General features: G+C 38.8%; 1 protein-coding gene across 2 annotated transcripts; it reads left to right on the forward strand.

Annotated features, from left to right (window-relative positions):
* The first annotated feature begins 13,561 nt into the window (after positions 1–13,561).
* crebzf (CREB/ATF bZIP transcription factor) lies at positions 13,562–16,458 on the forward strand. Of its 2 annotated transcripts, XM_086278041.1 has the most exons (4): positions 13,562–13,751; positions 14,606–15,415; positions 15,587–15,662; positions 16,062–16,458. In XM_086278041.1, exons 2-3 carry the CDS (start codon positions 14,649–14,651, stop codon positions 15,594–15,596), a joined length of 777 nt encoding a protein of 258 aa, XP_086134167.1. In that variant the 5' UTR covers positions 13,562–13,751; positions 14,606–14,648; the 3' UTR covers positions 15,597–15,662; positions 16,062–16,458. The 2 variants fall into 2 exon arrangements, with proteins under 2 accessions (XP_086134167.1, XP_086134168.1); XM_086278042.1 differs by having other exon boundaries at positions 13,563–13,751; positions 14,606–15,662.
* The last annotated feature ends 3,203 nt before the right edge of the window (positions 16,459–19,661 follow it).

Below are 19,661 nucleotides of genomic sequence, written 5' to 3' on the forward strand. Positions count from 1 at the left end.
TGAGCTTTATACGTGCTGCTAGAAGAACTGAACTGTTTCTAGTCTTTATGTCAAGCTAAGCTAAACTAAGCTAACTTCCTGCTGAACCCATGCCTTTATCTAACTCACTACAAGAAACCCAGTCAGCCACTTTGCCAGACATTATGTCTAAGCTGCCAACCTAAAAGGCCATAACACACTGCATGAGCACACAGCCCAACGAAAACAACAAAAGAAGAGAAAAAAAAAAATCAGATATCCACCATAGTGATGACACCAGTGACATCACCTCCACCTTGACATTCCATGGAACATACATTCCAAACATCACATTCCAGAGCAGCTGTGAGAGCGCCCTCCTGTATCCCATATTGTACTAGGTGTGGGTGGACCGCTGACTTCATGTTGCCTCAGAGTGTGACACCTCAAAGCAATGCAAACTCCTGCTACCTCCCCTTTCTCTGCCCCTCCACCTCCCCTGCAGCTGACTTGTCCCACCGCCAGACTAAGGCAAGGGCAGACGTTATGCAAAAGACTGCCATGTCGACAAACGCACCCAACCATTGGATTAAAACCACAGTGAGAGAACGCATCTGTCCTGCTAGTTCTGTTTCAGTAAGTGCGCAGGGCTTTCTGGGAACACCCTTACCTGTACAGAACTCTTGTCTTCTTGAATGCTCATCATCATCGTCACCACCCTAAACCGACCTGAGCTGGGTGGGGCAGGTGGTGACCAATAGGTCTGTCTGTTTTGAAGCATGCATTTGGTATCATTAATGTCACACTTTATGTGTTGGTAAGTCATTTAGGCTCTGATCTCTCCACATCTGCTCTCTTCCTCTCGCTCACTCTCTTTCTGTCTCTCACACACACAGACACACACGCACGCATGCGCACATCCTGCTCAAGTCTCCTCTATTTCAGCACAGCTACATCAGTGCTTTTTTCTGTATGTATGAAAACACGCACACACACACACCAGACTACAGGGCAATAATCTCAAGTGGTGTAAATTTGATTGTCCAGGCATCTCTGTCCATCTGTCCAGCCATGTTACATCATGATGTTGTGAGCCAGATTCACAAAAGACAAAACAATGTGAAGAAGAATATATTTATCAGAATTATTTATCAAAATTCTAAATTGTACAACTGCACCATTGTACAGATCGCCCAAATGTGCACATGTGGATCTTTGATTTACAGGTACTATGTTCCTGTTACACTTTTTTTTTAAATGTTTCTTTCTTTTATTTGAATTGCTTTTTGTAAAGAGAGGAACAACAAAATGGAAGCGCTTGTATTATATTGTTATTATTATGATTATTATTCTTGATTTTCTCCACCGGTGCTCCCACTGATGGAAAGACAGTTGCACATTCTCCTGAGCATATTCTGAGGGCTGTGTTTTCTGTCCAGTGAACAGCCCCTGAAGTGTGCTGAGGTGCAGAGATGCTTACAGTCTCTTAAGACCAGAGACACCACTCTATAAATAGAGAACAGGAGATACAAATGTACCTCATTATAGTCTGAAAGACTGGACAAAGTGGGGACCCAGAAGATGGAGAATCAGAAGGCGATGCAGAGCTAGAGACTGCAGAAGTGCAGTGCTTCCATGTGCTGTTTAGGCTGCTCTTTTAGATCTGCCACCAGTATTTACTGCCATGTTACCACAGGAACAAATGAAGGCTTTTACATTATTCATTATACATACTATTGTAAATATTATGTGTGGAATGGTCCCCCTTCTTGCACAAAGCAGTCCTGTTCTGCAGACAGAAAATGCAGCCTTAACTGTGCTGAAATAAAAAAAAAAAGGAAAAAAAAAAAAAAAAGACCAAAAAAAAGAAAAAAAAACAAACCATGAAGACTATTGAATATATTAAAGAGTTACCTGCCTGTTATTTAAGCGAATAAATATCTATATATGAGAAAGAACACACCTGTATACTGTAGACTAAGTCTGTATGGAAATCTAAGAGAATTTAATGGGAATTAAGTCCAACACCTTTTGTCTGTATGAAAGAAAAAAAAATCAAAGTATTCTACAATAATAACTTTGACAAAGTTTGTGTGGTCCTGTTGTTTGTTCACAATAATGCAGGAATGCCCTTCCATTTTCAAACCTCTGCACAAGGTGATGCATCATCCTGTCCCTCAAAGGTAACTAAAATCACCTGATGAACATCGAGGATTTATATCTGTGTGGGTTTCTTCATCAATGAACCTGACGCTTCAGCTACTTTCTTCAATAAACCTCTTGCGCAACAAACATGGTGGCTTGTCAAACAGGTGGAGTGGATAGTATTAAAGTGGGCTTGTTATGCTGTTTCTTATTTTCTGTAATACATCCTGTCACAATGGTGAATTCAGATATTAAAGTTAACGAGGTTTGTGTATGTATAAACAGAGTTGACAAAAGTACAAACATTCTGTACTTAAGTTGAAGTACAAATACTACTGTTAAAAAAAAATACTCTAGTACTGATTCAACCTCTTTACGCAAGTAAAAATGTACTCAAGATGAAAAGTAGCTCTTTGGAGGTTTCCATTTTTGTGCAAAGCTAACTGAACCTTGTGATATATTAACACAATGATAAAATAATATCACTAGATGGGAATATGTAAAGTGGATTGACCAGGGCCCTGTTTCAGGAAGCCGGTTTGGAAAACTCAGAGTGAAAAACGACACTCACGGTTGAGTAACCCCGAACTGTCCAACTCGGAATATTCCGTTTCAGAAAGGCTGATAACAATTAGTTCAGTCAACGCGGAGTTGCTTTAACCCCAAGTGAAGCGCGCGGACGAGGATACATAAAGCCCTGATAAGCGGAGCACAGATTAAGCGAGTCACCATGGAGACGGAGGGAAAGAAGGCGCTTGAGGCCGAAATTCTGATGGCAGCATATGCTGATAACATGCAAATTCCGCGGAAAAAAGTAACACAGCCACAGCTGCAAAAGCATGCATGGCAAAACATAGCCGACAGAGTCAATGCGTGAGTGTTAATATAAACATTGATCGAGGGATTTCCACCCATTTAACACGTTATTTTATCATATGTTATTTTATTTGTTATTTTATACATTTTATTTTGTGATGTGATGTGAGCGCAGGTGCAACCCAACAGGCCCCAAACGTGCCTGGCAGCAAGTAAAAATGAAATATAAAAATATAGTCCAAACAGGTAAGGTGTAATTGTATTATGAGCCATAGTGCTTGGTCTGTTTGTCCCATGTAAATCAATTGCAGTTAGAGGCTACATTAATTTTCTTTCTGTAAGCACTTATTGAAATTATCTGAGCACATTACAAGTACATATTTGCTTACTCTGTATGCTCAAATGTGGCCCGTTATAGCCAACAGAAAAAAAGCGGAGGCCCGAAAAACAGGTGGGGGTCCTCCACCACCACCACTCACAGAGGCTGAGCAGTTGGCCCTCAGCCAAAACAGTGGGCGCCCTGTGGCCGAAGGCATCTCTGCGGGGACATCCTCTGAGGCAATAACCCCGCAAGACACAAGTGCCTACATAAGGGGTAAATTCAAAATAATACATGATGTGCATACATCCTTTCTTCACAGTCACCTTTGCAGTGCTACTCATTCATTTGATAAACTCTTTACCATAATGGATTATTTTGTAGTGAAGTTATTTTCCGACTGATCTTGCCTTCCCTCAGCCTTGGTTGTCTTTGAGAGCATAATGACAATGAAGTGTAAGGTGCTTGGTATGTTTGTTAATTGCCATTTGGTCCCTTGTAAGTTATAAGTGACCTGTATAAACCTCATATTCTATCAGTTGATGGTGATGGTGTACTGCATCTGGTGCAGCCTCCTGTTGAGCCAGACCAACATGCAGTTGTGAGTAATACTCCACAGATTATATGAGTTTACAGTAGAACAGCAATGTTGTCTATTTCTTTACTACAGGAAAATAATGAAGAAACATTGACAGCTGTTACAGAGGAGGAAGCAACAGAGACACTTTATGAGGTTTACATCTTTTAATACTTTGTGTACAGGAAATACAGGCGACCAATAAAGCCAGTTGAACAAAAAATCTGTTTATTCTTCTTTCAACATGTTGAGGTGATGGGTCAAAAGAAATGATTGTGACATATGGTGTCTCTGACTGCTCTTCCATCTTGTATGTCCGTGGGAGGGTCAGGATGTTCATGGTTTGGATCACTGCTGATGTTTGGTTCAGAAGGACAGTGTTCTCCTCTAATTGTGGCAATGTTGTGAAGAATCACACATGCCACAATAATGTCACATGCCCTTTCTGGGGTGACCCTGAGTCTTTGCAGGCACTGGAACCGGGCCTTAAGCATTCCGATAGTCATTTCAATTCTGGCTCTTGTCCTGCAATTAGCCAGATTATATCGCTGCTGTGGGCCCGGTTCAGGGTCAGGGTAAGGGGTAAGCAAATAGGGTAAACATGGATACCCCCTATCACCAAGCAAGTAGCCAGTGAACTCTCCTAAGACAGAAGGGTACACTTCAGTTCAAATGTCCCTGAAGCAATTGGTCTTTATATATTTTAAAGTATTCTCAACTCACCATGTCCAAATTTTGTGCTCAGTGTACATTCACGGAATATTTGTGAGTCATGGACAGAGCCTGGCCACTTGGCTTCCACATTTGTGATAATGTTGGCAGCATCACATATGATCTTCACAGTGCAGAGAACACAAATTAGCATCCATTACTATAATGAAATAATTTGTTAGTTTGACATGCTACAGGGAACTATGTACCTGTACATTAATGCTGTGGAAAGACTTCCTGTTCACATAGTCTCCTTCATTTACTGAAGGAGCAATGATTGGAATGTGAGTGCCATCTGTACAGCCAATCACGCCTGGGAACCCTGAAAATAAATGTGCAATTTAAGTAGTAGTCCAAGTATCACCACATCATACATTAAGTTTTGGTCATCCTGATACCTGCAATTTTGTGGCATCCCTCTTTGATAAATCTTGTGGGTCTATGACCGGGGAACACCACAAACGAGTGCAGGAGACGTTTCAGTGCAACTGTAACATTCCTGACTGCCCGACAGACGGTAGCCTTGGAAACGTGCTCAGCGTCACCAATATTATACAGAAAGCTCCCGTTTGCAAGAAACCGAAGTGCAATACAAATAATATGCAATGAACTGAGAGCATGTCCGCGATGTGTCACATGCGTAATATATGGCCTGAGGATGTTATCCAAATAAATTATAGATTGTGCTGAGAAACGGTAACGTTCGCACAGAAAATCATCAGGAAATGATAAAATGTCCAAACGCGCTCTGATCACTCTCTCCCAGCGGAGAGCTCATCGGAGAATTTGGGCTTCACGATCTACTGGCTCTTCAAGGAAGGGACACGCCATGTCCGACACTTCCTACTGTCAGGTTTCCGACAAAGGGGCGGAGACAGTCAGGGTTAGTTGTAGTAAACCTGCTAGGGGGCAGGTTAGCTTCACGGAGTGTGTCGTCATAGTGACTCACTCAGGCTTCAGCTGAACTCGCTTTGTGAAACCGAAAACCCAGAGTTTTCGTTAACTCAGGGTATACTTACTCAGTTTTTCCACTAAACCGGCTTCCTGAAACAGGGCCCAGATGTCAAAAGATGTTTCATGAGTTGTCCTGCCTGATTTTCATCCTCTACACTTACAGTACACTGTCTTTATATTAGACAGTATAAAGTTGGTATGAAGGTGGAATTGAGTAAATGAATCTCAGCATCATCAGCTAAATTTCATATAAATCCCTGCTTCACTTGATGTAACCTAACTCTGACCAAGAAACCACAGCCACACCAGTCACACACTGTTTTTTACTTTAAATCCATCACAGTACAGCAAACTAACCGGTTTGCTATCCTGAATTAACCTGCAGAGGATTTTCATGCAGCCTTTAAATAGCACAATTAGTCTGCCTCAGTTTGTTTTGCAGCATGTTTCACAATATGAAAAAATATTATGTCACATGTACAGACCCAATATCTAACTTAAAAACATGAGGATTTCCAGTTTATCAAATCTCACTGAGCAGTTCTTCCTCTCTTCTTCTTCTCTTCTCTTGTCCTGTCTTTCTTATATTTCTCTATCTCTGAGTGAAGTTAGCTCTCTTTGTTTTCTTTCCCTGTGAAATACAGCAGCTGGAGCTTGCGCTAGCAACATACTGTGTGACAAACTACACGCTGCACACAAGTTTGTGTGTTTGCTGATGTTTGTTGAGTTGATAAAAACTTTGCATTTTAAATTACCTGACACTTTTAAAAAGTCACCCCCTTTATGCTTTCTCCTCTTCTGAATTCTTGCTCCTCTTCTCAAATACCGCAATTTACGGACACCTGCAGTCGTTCTGGTGTTGTGTAAAAAAACAAAAAACTAAAACAAAAAACACTGTCCGGCTTTTAAACCCTGACTTTAGCACACATCATCTCTTTTTATGCAACATGCTCTAGTGATTAATAAAGAAACAGGATTTCCTTTCATGTGTTTCTGTTTAGGCTTCAATAAGTGGTTTACACATTACATTGCTAAGAGCTAAAGCTTTAAAAAAAAGCTTTGATAGTAGTTGGATCTTTTGTAACAACTTGAAAAAATAACCTCAATAGTTACTTTTTTGTATTTCTCAGTGTTGGGATTACATTTAAGATGAAAGAGATAATTATGAATAAACTATTACATAGTAATTCAGTCCCAGTAACTATTTCTGAATTCCCCTTGTATTGCACACTGTATCCTAAGTAGAGCTGGGCGATAGAATGATAACGATATGTATTGCGAAATAACTTTTTCTCGATAGAAAACTTAAACTATTGCGATTGGCCTCATCTCTCTTGTCCTCTTAAAAAAAAAAAGAACAGCCAATCCAAATTAACTAGCGCAGAGCCGAACCAATCATAGCCGCAACGTCACGTCACGTGACTTGTTACATACAGCACAAGTGCCAAGCCGCACATGTGTATTTGTTTGGGAAGCAGCCAGCCGCCGTGCCAGAGCATGACCGAAGAGAAAACAGATGATGGTTCCAATGCCGGAGAGATTGTCGAACGGAAGAGCCATAGAAGTTCCGTAGTGTGAAGGTATTTCGGCTATTTCAAGTCTGACAAAAAACAGAGTAGCGCGTATCTGTGCCATCAGAAACTGAATTTGAATAAGTTAAATTTGAATTTGAATTGCTCAGATTGAATCTGAATTGTAACTTGAATAAATGCTTTTGAAAACTGAGTTTGAATTAGTCTAATTTGAAATTGAATTTATGGTTTGAAAATGATCATCACTAAATTGAAATTGCATTTTATATTTTGAAAATGAATTGATTTGCTTTGAAACTGCATTTTATCCTTTAAAAATTCAGCTCTCGAATAATTTCAGTTTCACTTCTCACCATTCAGTTTCAGTTCTACAATTCAATTTCAGTTCCAAAATTCAGTTTTTTGGAACTTACATCCGGTTCCGGTTCAAGCGCAGATTAATAGAACTACGTTTTACTAGCGGACCGAAAGTGTTACTGACGGGAATCTACAGCGTCTTGAGCTGAATTAAGACTTCAGAAGTCATTCGTCATGTCGAATGACCAGCGGATAAACTCTCAGGTTGGTAATAAATGTATTACATGTATAAGAACAAGCGTCAAGTTAACAAATAATAGCCGTAAGGTAACTTTTATGCTTATTGTAGCTGTTAGCTAAAAACGCTAATTTAGCATAGTTTGCCCTGAATTCAGCTTTGACAAATATGATCGACTGTTTCTAGTAGAATTCCAAAGTTGTCATCTTGGACCCTCTCAGAGTACCCCCTCTGTATGCTTGCAGAGAGCCCTACAGTAGGGAAACATGCAAAACGGTGTCCAAACCTTTGTATTTTAGCTTTATTTATGTCTTACACAGCATCCCAACTCTTTAGCTAACTTAATAACTTTAGCTAAAGTGAATAGTTAGTCTAATTCATTAGTGCAGCATTACTGGGTCACCTCTGTTTGAAGTGATATAACATGATATACAACTATCACTGTGTTTAACTACTATAATAATTCTTAGGGTACTGAGTGCATGCTTAATTAGATTTTTTTTTTTAAACATACTGCTCCATTAATATGTTTGACAGGCTGAAGTTGTCGGGTCACCTCCTAAATCGACCATCTTTTACAGGTGTTTTGTGCCAGAAATGGAGTGTCCACTGAAGACTGAAGATACTGAATCTCTACGCCTTGCCATTGATCCCTCTTGTGCCTTCATCTAGACAAGAGACATTAACTTAACCACTCTCATATGCTCTGTACCTACATCACCTTCCCTGACAGTTGTAGCTTGGCTCATCTGAGGGTGAAATTATAAGAATGTGTTATTTTGCAAAGTGCTCTCTAGGGTTCCTAAATAAAATATGGCATTGAGGTCATTTCTTTTGAATTAATCCCTTCTTCTGAAATATAAGAACCTCTCCTGGTTTTAATGGCACTTTGGATTTCCTTACTTTCTGTTCCACTTACATACCCAAATAGATGCTGACAAGCTGACACAGTAACATGGAAGAGGGAAAGACGTTGGAAAGGACTACTACAAATAAACCCAATGCCTAACAATGAAAAATGTAAAATAAGAACAATAATAATAATAATAAAGATAAAAGATGAAGTAACAAGTTTTTAGTTTTGTTTATTCCAAATGATCATCCAGATGTCTGTGACATGTGATGACAAACACCATAATGGAAGGCCTTAGTCATCACATGCTTAAACTCATCATATATTTTTGCATATGCTGAACAGGCAGTCAGACATGCTGTAAATGGGGGGTGGAAAACAGCATGAACACCATACGGCAGGGGTCTCAAACATGACACTGGCCCTTGAGGACTGGAGTTTGAGACCCCTGTCATATGGAATATGACAGGTGTGGTTGAACTGCATGAAGACTCTGAAGTTTCTCTTCTCTTCTGGCAGGACAGGAATGTGGCCTTGTCCTGTGAGCCACTGTAAGGATGTAGTTAGAGTAGAACTGGACTGTCACCGGCCTCAAGCTCTTCACCCTTTTCAAAGACAAAGCAGTCATTTAGATAAAATATTAGATATTGTTTACCTGTAAATGCACAAAGTAAATTTTGAAATGTAATCATTGTCAAGAGTGAACAAGCACTGATAGTGTAATCTACAGCTGTGGCCAAACGTTTAGAGAATGAGAAGTGTTGTATTCTTATTTACAAAGTTTGCTGTTTCAGTGATAGTTGTATATCATACTATATCACTTCAAACAGAGGTGACCCAGTAATGCTGCACTAATGAATTAGACTAACTATTCACTTTAGCTAAAGTTATTAAGTTAGCTAAAGAGTTGGGATGCTGTGTAAGACATAAATAAAGCTAAAATACAAAGGTTTGGACACCTTTTTGCATGTTTCCCTACTGTAGGGGTCTCTGCAAGCATACAGAGGGGGTACTCTGAGAGGGTCCAAGATGACAACTTTGGAATTCTACTAGAAACAGTCGATCATATTTGTCAAAGCTGAATTCAGGGCAAACTATGCTAAATTAGCGTTTTTAGCTAACAGCTACAATAAGCATAAAAGTTACCTTACGGCTATTATTTGTTAACTTGACGCTTGTTCTTATACATGTAATACATTTATTACCAACCTGAGAGTTTATCCGCTGGTCATTCGACATGACGAATGACTTCTGAAGTCTTAATTCAGCTCAAGACGCTGTAGATTCCCATCAGTAACACTTTCGGTCCGCTAGTAAAACGTAGTTCTATTAATCTGCGCTTGAACCGGAACCGGATGTAAGTTCCAAAAAACTGAATTTTGGAACTGAAATTGAATTGTAGAACTGAAGCTGAATGGTGAGAAGTGAAACTGAAATTATTCGAGAGCTGAATTTTTAAAGGATAAAATGCAGTTTCAAAGCAAATCAATTCATTTTCAAAATATAAAATGCAATTTCAATTTAGTGATGATCATTTTCAAACCATAAATTCAATTTCAAATTAGACTAATTCAAATTCAGTTTTCAAAAGCATTTATTCAAGTTACAATTCAGATTCAATCTGAGCAATTCAAATTCAAATTTAACTTATTCAAATTCAGTTTCTGATGGCACAGATTTCTGCCCATAAGCGCGCACTGTAAATTGTGCCGAAAGCAAGTCTGGAAATACAATAAACCGGTGCATGCTCAATCTCTGACTGAAAGCACTAATTCGTCATTCGGCTTTTGTCAGATTAAATGTGTGATTATAATCAAATTTATTGGTGAAAACTACAAATACTTTGAATAAAAACAGTGAAATACCTTAATACTCATAACCAAACAATTATGTTAATTTGACATGCAAATATTGTAAAAATTATAGTTTTAGTCAGTTGTTTTTAAAAATACAAGAATTATATGTATTATATATATCCATGCACTTTACAACTGCATGGATGTACTGGGCCTACTTTTAACATGATTCATGAAATGATGCAAATTCAGGGATAGGACTAATAAAAATGTTTTCACAGAAGATGTCATTGTGAACCTGAGAGGTTGCCTCTCTATTTATAGGCTATATAAAAATATACAATTAAAATTGTGTACATTATGTTTTTGGTTTTTTTTAATCATTCGGGCTATTTGCAGCCTATTGTAGAGTAACCTATAAGAAATTATTATTTAACGACTAAGTAATGCTTGTATTCTTTATGTTTCTTTTAATGGCAATGTGATACTTAGACAAGACTACTTTTTTGGGTTAGGTTAGCAATGTCTCATTATTACAGGCTAAACAAACTTACAGTTCGTGGCTAGTTCACTAGTTCATGACTATAGCTAACAAGCCAGCACGAGAGAGAAGACGGGAGAAGAAAACGTCGAACTTTTAGCAACTACGTTTTTAGGACAAATTACAAACATACGAATTCAAGTGTTTTTTTGAGGATCTGTGTTTATTCGTCAGAAAGTCTGCACGGTAAGTTTAATATCTTGGCAACTTTTTTTTCGAGATAAAAGCACCAGTTGATATTTAGACCAATGCTCAATAACCTAGCGCTAGCATGCTAGTTCAGCTGAAAAGCAAAGGCAAACTTTTGAAATACTAAAAATGATCATCTGCGTCTTTTGTAAAAAGGTATTGGTCACATTAAGAGGCTATGTACTACATTGCAGAGTACACAAGAATGAGCCTTGTTGTTTTTTTAAATGTGTTGGCGCCAATTGCAGCCAAACATTCACCACATACTCTGCTTTCAAGCGGCATTTTTATCGTGTGCACAATGCACCTGCACTTCAAGCTACTCCTAAAGCTCTTGTTGCAGATTTAAAATGTGCGGTTTCATTATGTGCCCGCCATTTCCAAACAGTGAAAGAGCTAGTGTCTCACTTAAACGATCATATTACAGAGGGCAGGTCTGTGTCATGTCCAGTAAGTGGTTGTAAGCATATGTTTACAAAAGTAATATATGCATTTTTTATTTCTTTTTTTTTTTCTGCTCATTCTGTTGGTTTTTGTTTTTTGCCCTTCTCCCCCGTCCCTCTTCTCAGCTGTTTCTCTTTCCCTCTTTCTTTCTCCCCTTCTTTCCCCCAGTCAAGTCTGTCCCGTATTCAGTAAGTGAAAATAAAATAAACAATAAAAGGTGAATCAAATGGACCATTACGGCAAGGCTGGGATGGTCAATTTGGTAAAGTAAATCCGTTGGGCATCTTTCTTTGCCTTTAGACAACAATTCTGATGGCAAAAGAGCCAAACGGGACAGGCAAAAAAAAAAAAAAGAAAAAAGAAAAAAAAGAAAAGAATGAAGGGTAAATTTAACTGGGAAAGAATAAGATAAAATATATAAATTAAAGTTGAAAATAAAATAACTATATATATATATATATATATATATATATATATATATATATATATATATATATATATATATATATATATATATATATAATAAGAGCAGCTGTACAAGTATTGAATGGAAATGAAGAAATATGATGTCCAGTGTTGTGCAATCCACATTTGTAAGTGTCTTGTACAGTGCAAATATCCTTAAAGTGATTTAGTGATGAAGTGCATGCAAACCAGTAAACAAATTAAAACAAGCAAATACTGTTAAGAAACTATAATACAAAAACAGCTGGTGAAAATATAAATAATATGTAAACAACTTAACAACCCCCAAAGCGTCCAAGTCATGTCATGTCAACATCTAAACACAAGAGGGGGGAGGGGGAGCAAAGTGTGCCTGCTTTGTGCTGACACAGGAACGGCAAGTCCAGCAACCTGGCTGTTTGGCCTTTGCCAAAACCACAGCATTGCAAACAAGAGCGGAAGTAAAGAATCAATCTCACCAGGCTAGTATCGATCCGATACCGATGCAGACTTGGTATTGATATGATCAATATTTGGATCAATCCGCCTACAGCACTTTGTGAACCCTGGTTTTATGTTAGAGTGCTTTATAAATAAAGCTGGCATAGTATGTTCTAATTCTAATTCTAATTGTGATCTGCCTCTAGTTAAAGGTACAACAGAGAGCTTGGATAACCTCCAGCTCTATTGCAAATTGCAAAACCATGCCACCTTTCCTGGTTCCACTGCACATTCAGACTGCCAGCTTCCTTCATGTTCACCTTGCTTCTCCCATCCAAATGGATGGACTCATAACCACTGCTACATTATGAAGTGAAGTCTTGTATTTAGCACGTTTAGTGCAGTACACCACATATCACTTAAAGACCTTGAATCTATTCACTGTTTACCTTTTGACATCTCTCTCTAAGTTGGAAAATTATATCTTCTATTTCTGAGAGTAAATTGCACTGTTAAAAAAATGCAACTCGGAATTTGTAAGCCATTACATTTTTGATTCAGGATTTTTTGTTTGCTTTTATATCCTGTGCTGTCTGGCAGGTTTTGCAATCAGATTAGGCTTAACTCACATTCCAGAATTAAGGAAACTGACTCACACTTGGCTTTTCTCAAATCATCTTATCCTCTTTATCCTCAAAATACTATTTTGAATTTAATGTCTAAAATTTGATTTTAGTCTCAAAATGATACATTAAGATAATATGTTTATCCTAACATGTCATTAATACTTAGAGGTGGGAAAGATGGGAAGCTCAGATGTTTTGAAACTGTGTCGGGCCTCTGAAGCTCAGATGTTTCGAAACAGGTTCTAAACACCCAGGTCACATGACCACGACTAAATGAGGTTAGTGTACATCACCCTAGTTTCAAAAGCCAGTGAAGCTGCTTCAGGACAGGGGTGATGTGGTGAATAGAGGGAATCTTAGTGATAACATGGGCAAGCAGAGACCCGGACACGTTGAAGCTTATTGGTAGAAAACAGTCATTTCTACAGTCATTGGTTAGACCAAAAAGAAGGTAATTACAGTAACAAGGCTATGAACTACTAGTACGATTTTCCGTCGTATTGAGACTGCAACAAAACGCTGCTTAAATTTAGAGTATTGAGACTTGCCATTGTGAAATGCACATCTTAAATGGTTCGTTGTAAGGCTCTTATTTTGAATGAATTTTTCGGACACTCCACACCAGTTGGTGGCGGTAATGCACCATTTTGATGTTTGCTAACCTTGTGAAGAAGAAGAAGAATTTTCCGGAAGTGTCGTCTGAACTGACTGTGAAGGTATTCGGTTACACTCTTTGGACTGCTCTGTGTTGTTTTCTGTTTAAAATTTCGGATTCTTCAGAAAAAGGAAACAGATAAGCAATCTGTAATCTTGGTAATTTAATCAACGGATATACCAAAAGCATTTATTGCCGTTTTCCCTAAAAGGGAGGTAAGTACACGGTTGAAGAACTAGTGTGCTGCGTCATTATGAGTTAGAGCCTTAGTGTTTTAGCAAGGCTAGCCGCAGCTAAGAAGCATGTGAGCGGACGGTAAAAGAGGACGTTTTATACTTCAACTTTCAAATGAATTAGACTGTATGTCTTGGATATATTTTACTCTCTCTTTCAATGTATCAGAACATTACTGATTAAATCAAAGCTAACCGTATTTTACGAATATTAGCTTGGCGGTAAGGCGAACGTGGTTTTAGGACAACCAGGGCTCTGTCAGCAAGCTCACTATAGAACTATAGTGAGCTTGCTGACAGAGCCCTTAATATTTGTGATGATGTTATTATTTGGTATCTCAATCTGCGAATGTTGCGATAATGCGGAAATGTATCTTTATATTGAACAAACGACTTTCTGTGGTGTGTTGTCGAGCACTTACTGTAAAAAGTACCTATTGTAGGTGAAGCTAATGCTGAGCCTTAGCTTAGCAAGAGGCTAGGTAAAGCTAGGCCTTAGCTTAGCAAGAGGCCATTATAAGTTCCTATTACGTTTAAGCAATAGATATCTCAGCGCGCCTGTAAGGAGAATGTGCCAGTACCTAACACGAAGTGGTTCATAAGTGATTTAATAGGAGTGAATTATTTTTCGAGCCCAAACGGGAAAATACTCTAAACGTCTTTCATATTAGTTTGGTAGAAAATAAACACTATGCCGACAATTTTATAAATGTTTGGATTATTCTGTACAGTTGTAAATTAGTTATTGTTCATTGGCCTGTGTTTACTGTATTACCTTTGTTTGGTAATCAAATCTACGCCAACATAATTGTATGTTTCTGTCTTTACATGTTCAGGTCTTTGTGGACAGGTTTCTTGCAGTCCAGCTGACAAACCACAATGATCACTAGAAGAAGTCGCACTGTCACCAACACAAAAGTGCAGTCTCCAGAGGTTGAGGCGGTAGATGTGGAAAGTATGAAAGATCTTCCGATTCCATGTGACGGATTCCGAGTTAAAGATGTGGATGCTGCTGGAGTAGAGCTTGATGACCTGTTTGAAGACTTAAAATGGACACTAGACAGAGATGCTTCATCCTCGCTCTTCAATATTGATTTGGCTGATCTCTGTGTGTACAACACCAAAGATGGAGACTCCGGGCTTGAAGCTTCAACTGCCTCATCTCCTGAGAGATATTCCTCTGACTCCCAGAACAGCAGGCAAAAACAGTCAAGTCACGTGACTAACAAAAATGCAATCGCTGCCAGATTAAATCGTCTCAAGAAGAAGGAATATGTCAATAGCTTGGAGCAGAAGATCGGCATGCTTTCAACGGAAAATAGCACGCTCAAAATAGAAAATTCTCAGCTGACCAAGAGAGTGGAAGAGTTGGAAGATGAAACCAGGTACTTGAGGGCTGTGCTGGCAAATGAGAGCATGTTAGCCCAGCTCTTGTCCAGGCTGAGCGGTGTGAATGGGATGAAATTATCTTCCTCACTTTTCCAGGGGCCCAACTCAAACGAGCACGACTACGCCCTGCCCAGGAAATGGGCCAGAGTGGAGGAAAAAGAAACATCTGGTGGCGTGTGTCTTCATGTGGACAAGAATCATGTCTCAGTGGAGTTCTGCACCAAGTGTGCAGAGAGTGCAAGCACGGTGCTCAAAATGTAGGGTCAAGTACTTCTCTTTGTTTTCAGATATTGAGACTGAGCTTGATGGGGCTCAGTGTGCTGAACTTGAGGCTGGATGAACGCTTTGAATTGATTAATTACCTAAGAACTGTGCATGTGTTTTTGTGTGATGATGGAGTTCATGTTGCTGCTAAACCTTGTTGACAGTTTCTTCTAGGTAATTGGTTGATCCACCATGCGGGATGAGTGGCTTTCAGAACGCCTTTGTCTGCTTGACTCCATGGTAAGGATCAGACAAGAACAGACATTTTCTGTTTTGTTTTATTTCACAGGGTATAGCATTCAGCCGCGACGCCAGTGTTTTTGTTTCTATAACTTTATTTTCCTGCTAGTTTTTGAGCACGTCTTTTCCATATGGATTGTTGTTATAGGAAATAACTTGATTAAAGTTAATTAGGTTTTACTCTTAATTGTCTTTTATCTTTAATCTTAAGATGTTAAGATAAAGGTGCGGGTCCACAAAGAGTGATCTTATATCGTCTCAAATTGGAAAAGCAATAATCTGTCGGAAGACAATTTTTTTGTATGTTCAGTTTTTGTAGAACTAATCTCTTTGTGAACCTGCACCCCTGTACAAAAGAATACTTTCATTTAGCGCCACCTATTTTTCTTTATGCTAAAGTGGATTCTGCTGGTGGAAGGGGAAGAGGCTGGACAAGCGGCTGCCATCGTGGCCTGGTATTTTTTTAAAGGTAGTATCGGTATCAAATGGTATTTGTGATCCTATTTCATCACTACTCCACAACATCTGTAGCTGCTGATCCTGTCAGCATAGCTCCCGCAGCATTTTTAAGGGCTGACAATAGCTTCTCGTTTATGCAAACACAAGTTTAACAGTCTAAGAATTATAACTTGTATATATTGTTGGAATGTATATTTAACATACTCAGAAAAATCTGCTGTACGTGGAAAAAAATGTGTAAATGTGTACATAACTCTGAACACATACTGTTTTAGGTAAATGGCCTTTGAGAAATGTTGGACAAATAAATCTTATTTACAGTACTTTTGACTTAAAAGCATCTGCTGGTTTTGTTTTGTTTTTGAGTCTTGTTTAGTACTGTTGATATTAATGTGTCTCTTTTTCTCTCTCTAAACAGCAAGCTCTCTGCCGATAAACTGAACATTTGGGTCAAGTCTGGTAAAGGTTGTCAAAACAAATGACCAAGACCTCATTTGATGGAAGCACAAAGCATGAGGGCCCACAGGGGTTTTCTTGCCCATGTTTTATCCCATTTACTTCAGATTACACAGCCACATCCTACACCTAAAATTAGTGGCGTTTTTATAGGTCTCGGTCAGTCCACTTAAACTGTACCAAGCCAGTCCCTGGTGATCTTTTCACTCCTACACGTCAGGGTATATTTACACTGCTGGGATTGCCAGCCATGTGACTGTCAAACACCATTTTCAGTAATTGTGTAGTTACTTTGGAACAGGAAACCTTACTTTGAGCTTAACTCATTAGTTCAATTCAAATGTTCGGCTTTCATAAGTTGCTCTATCCTTAAGTTTGCGTCACATGAAAAGCTGTCCATGTGAAAACTAGTGGAAAGCTTTTATTTTCAAGTGAAAATGGGTGTAATGAGTCAGATCTCTACACAGTAAAGTGTGGTCTGTAGACAGCAGATGGATTTAAGTGAATTGCTTTAATTTCAATCACTAATATTGTATACATTGTAATATAGTTTATTTGAAAACTACCTTTGATCCACTGAGATCTTTCATTTTTCTTCAGTGCGCGTATGCAGACTGGAATGATTGATCAGCCAGGCATTAAATTGTGATGCATGTGAAAGTGGAGTCTATTAGGTGAGCTTAGCATGGAAACCAAATAAGTACATAGCTTCTCTGACTGTCCAAAGTTTATATATTTTTCTTCTCGTGATGGTTAGCTACAGGCTGTTGGACTCTGATTTGAAAGTGTTGTATAACATTGCAGAAAACCAAAACCATCGACAGTGGGAAACTCATTCACTCACAAGTCAGACTGTAAGATCTGTAGCTTAATGATAATCTGTGTCAATCCTCATGGATATCAGTCTGCATGTGAGCTGTATACTTAAAAAAAAAAAATCCCCCCCACTTGTAGTACAAATGGCACTGTTTTGTTTTTTTTAATGTATGAATTCACATACCTCATGTATGGCTAAATAAGTCACCCCCTGCTGGCAATGAGGAATAATGCATATTTAAGGTACTTGAAGCATTGCATGTGACATACGTGGACATTGTTGACTATTTGTTGTACAACTGTGTAAGAAATGAGCAGTTTCAGCTCCAGTCAGTTTAAATCAGGGGTGTCCAACATACGGCCCGGAGGTCAGACTTGATCCAGGAAAGATGCCAACCTACTAGATGTCTTTGGAAAATGTGGAGGGCATAGAATTTGGACTTTATTTACATAGCTTTGGCAGCTGCCTGTGCTGCTAATAAAAACACTGCCACAGACATTCATACTACGAAGTAATAGACAATTAAATGATAGAGAAGTTTCCTAATTACAGGGCAGTCTGGGTAATTAAAAAAAAAAACTACTGTCGTTTTATGTTTACTTCTTACAGTTTAAGACCAAAGGATCATGCTGAGCTGCATTTCTTTGTCATGTAGTAACACTGAGATGTGCTGTTGGGATATTGCAGGGATTAGATTTGCAGTTAAACAACTTCTTGTGTGTGTATAGTTTATTAATCAATGGGGGGGGGGGGGTGGAATTACTCTCTCTGCCTTTAACCCATTCACTCAGTGAAGCAGTGGGCAGCCACATCAGGTGCCCGGGGAGCAGTTTGTAGGAATGGTACCTTGCTCAGGATAGCCGTTCAGCAAATTTGAACCCCCGACCTTCCAATTATGGGGCAAACACGCTACCTACTGAGCTATCATGGACAGTATCCCGCATTCTTGATTTTTAGTTCACAAACACTTCTTGGCTTACAACTCCTGAAACTTTGGAGGCTTTTTATACAGCTCTTTATACAGTAAAGTTACAGTGGGATACAAATAATATCAGGGTGATCCTGCCACAATTTGTTCCCCCTGTCCAAATCGCGGAAAAACACTAGTTTATGTTTCTAAAACCATTTTGCACAGCTGCATTTTTTTGAAAAATGTATCAATAGTAATGTTGAATATTATCACACAGGAAAAAAAACAACTACACGTAAAATAATTCCATCATGGCGCCTGTCTTTCTAAATGGAGGGACACTAACTGCGTGTGTATATGTAAGCGTGTAAAAACTGCAGATAGGAAGATTATCCATCTGCCATTGTAGAAATTCATCTCATGTAAACATGGCGCACAGCGTGACGTGAAAAAAGGCACATACCTTTTGACGTTGCTTGACAAACTCCTCGTCCACAAGTAAATACAAAAACTGAGTTTTTGAAAATCTCCAAATCTGACAGTTCTCCTTTTTCGGCAATTTGAAACGGCGTTTACGTGTGGACGAAAGGTCCAAACGCATAGAAAAAGCTGCGTTTTCAAAAATACCCGTGTAGATGTGGATGTAACAAAAAACAGTTAGTAGTTTATTGCTACCTGTAATTTATTGCAGCTTTTATTTGTTTAATTGGTTTACTAAATGTTTGAGGTGTGAAATAAACTAGGGGATTTAGGTGGTGGGGGGCGCAAAGATTTTCTTGTAAAACAAAGGGGGGCCTAGCAAAAAAAAGTTTCAGAACCACTGTTCCAGTGAATGCCATATTTTAATTCATTTTTGTGTTTAATATATTTTGTGAAAGCACTGTTTTGACATCGACCTATTTGGTGCATGTTATACAGTGCGTGTTTCAAGTTTCACATAAACTGGTTCACTTTCAGCACTTTTAATGGAACCACCAGGCATAGAAGTGGTTTGCTTTGCACCAGGTCCAAGTACAGAGCTTTCCATCAGTTTCAACCCCAATTCTGAAGAAGCTGACAAAGTGTAATGACATGCATCTCTCATAAAACTACAGTTTAATCACAATGTATCTCAGGTAACATCAAATGTTTAAGCTGAGGAAATGTACTATTTTGAGAGAAAATTACTCATTTGAAATTTTGGCAGCAGCACGTGATCAGAAAGTTGAGGCCAGCCCATGTTTACTACAATGTTGCAGTAGTCCTTTAACCTCCTAGGACCTGCCGTCCACATATGTGGACATCACATTTTAGGTTATTTAGACCAAAATACTCAATTTTGCCCTACATGGGCCTGATATCTACTTATGAGGACATT

Source organism: Aulonocara sp. 'chitande type north' Nkhata Bay, linkage group LG20, assembly GCF_057382095.1.
Source record: "Aulonocara sp. 'chitande type north' Nkhata Bay isolate Kocher_YH1m ecotype deep benthic linkage group LG20, A_spYH_male_GT1.1, whole genome shotgun sequence".
Taxonomy (NCBI): domain Eukaryota; kingdom Metazoa; phylum Chordata; class Actinopteri; order Cichliformes; family Cichlidae; genus Aulonocara; species Aulonocara sp. 'chitande type north' Nkhata Bay.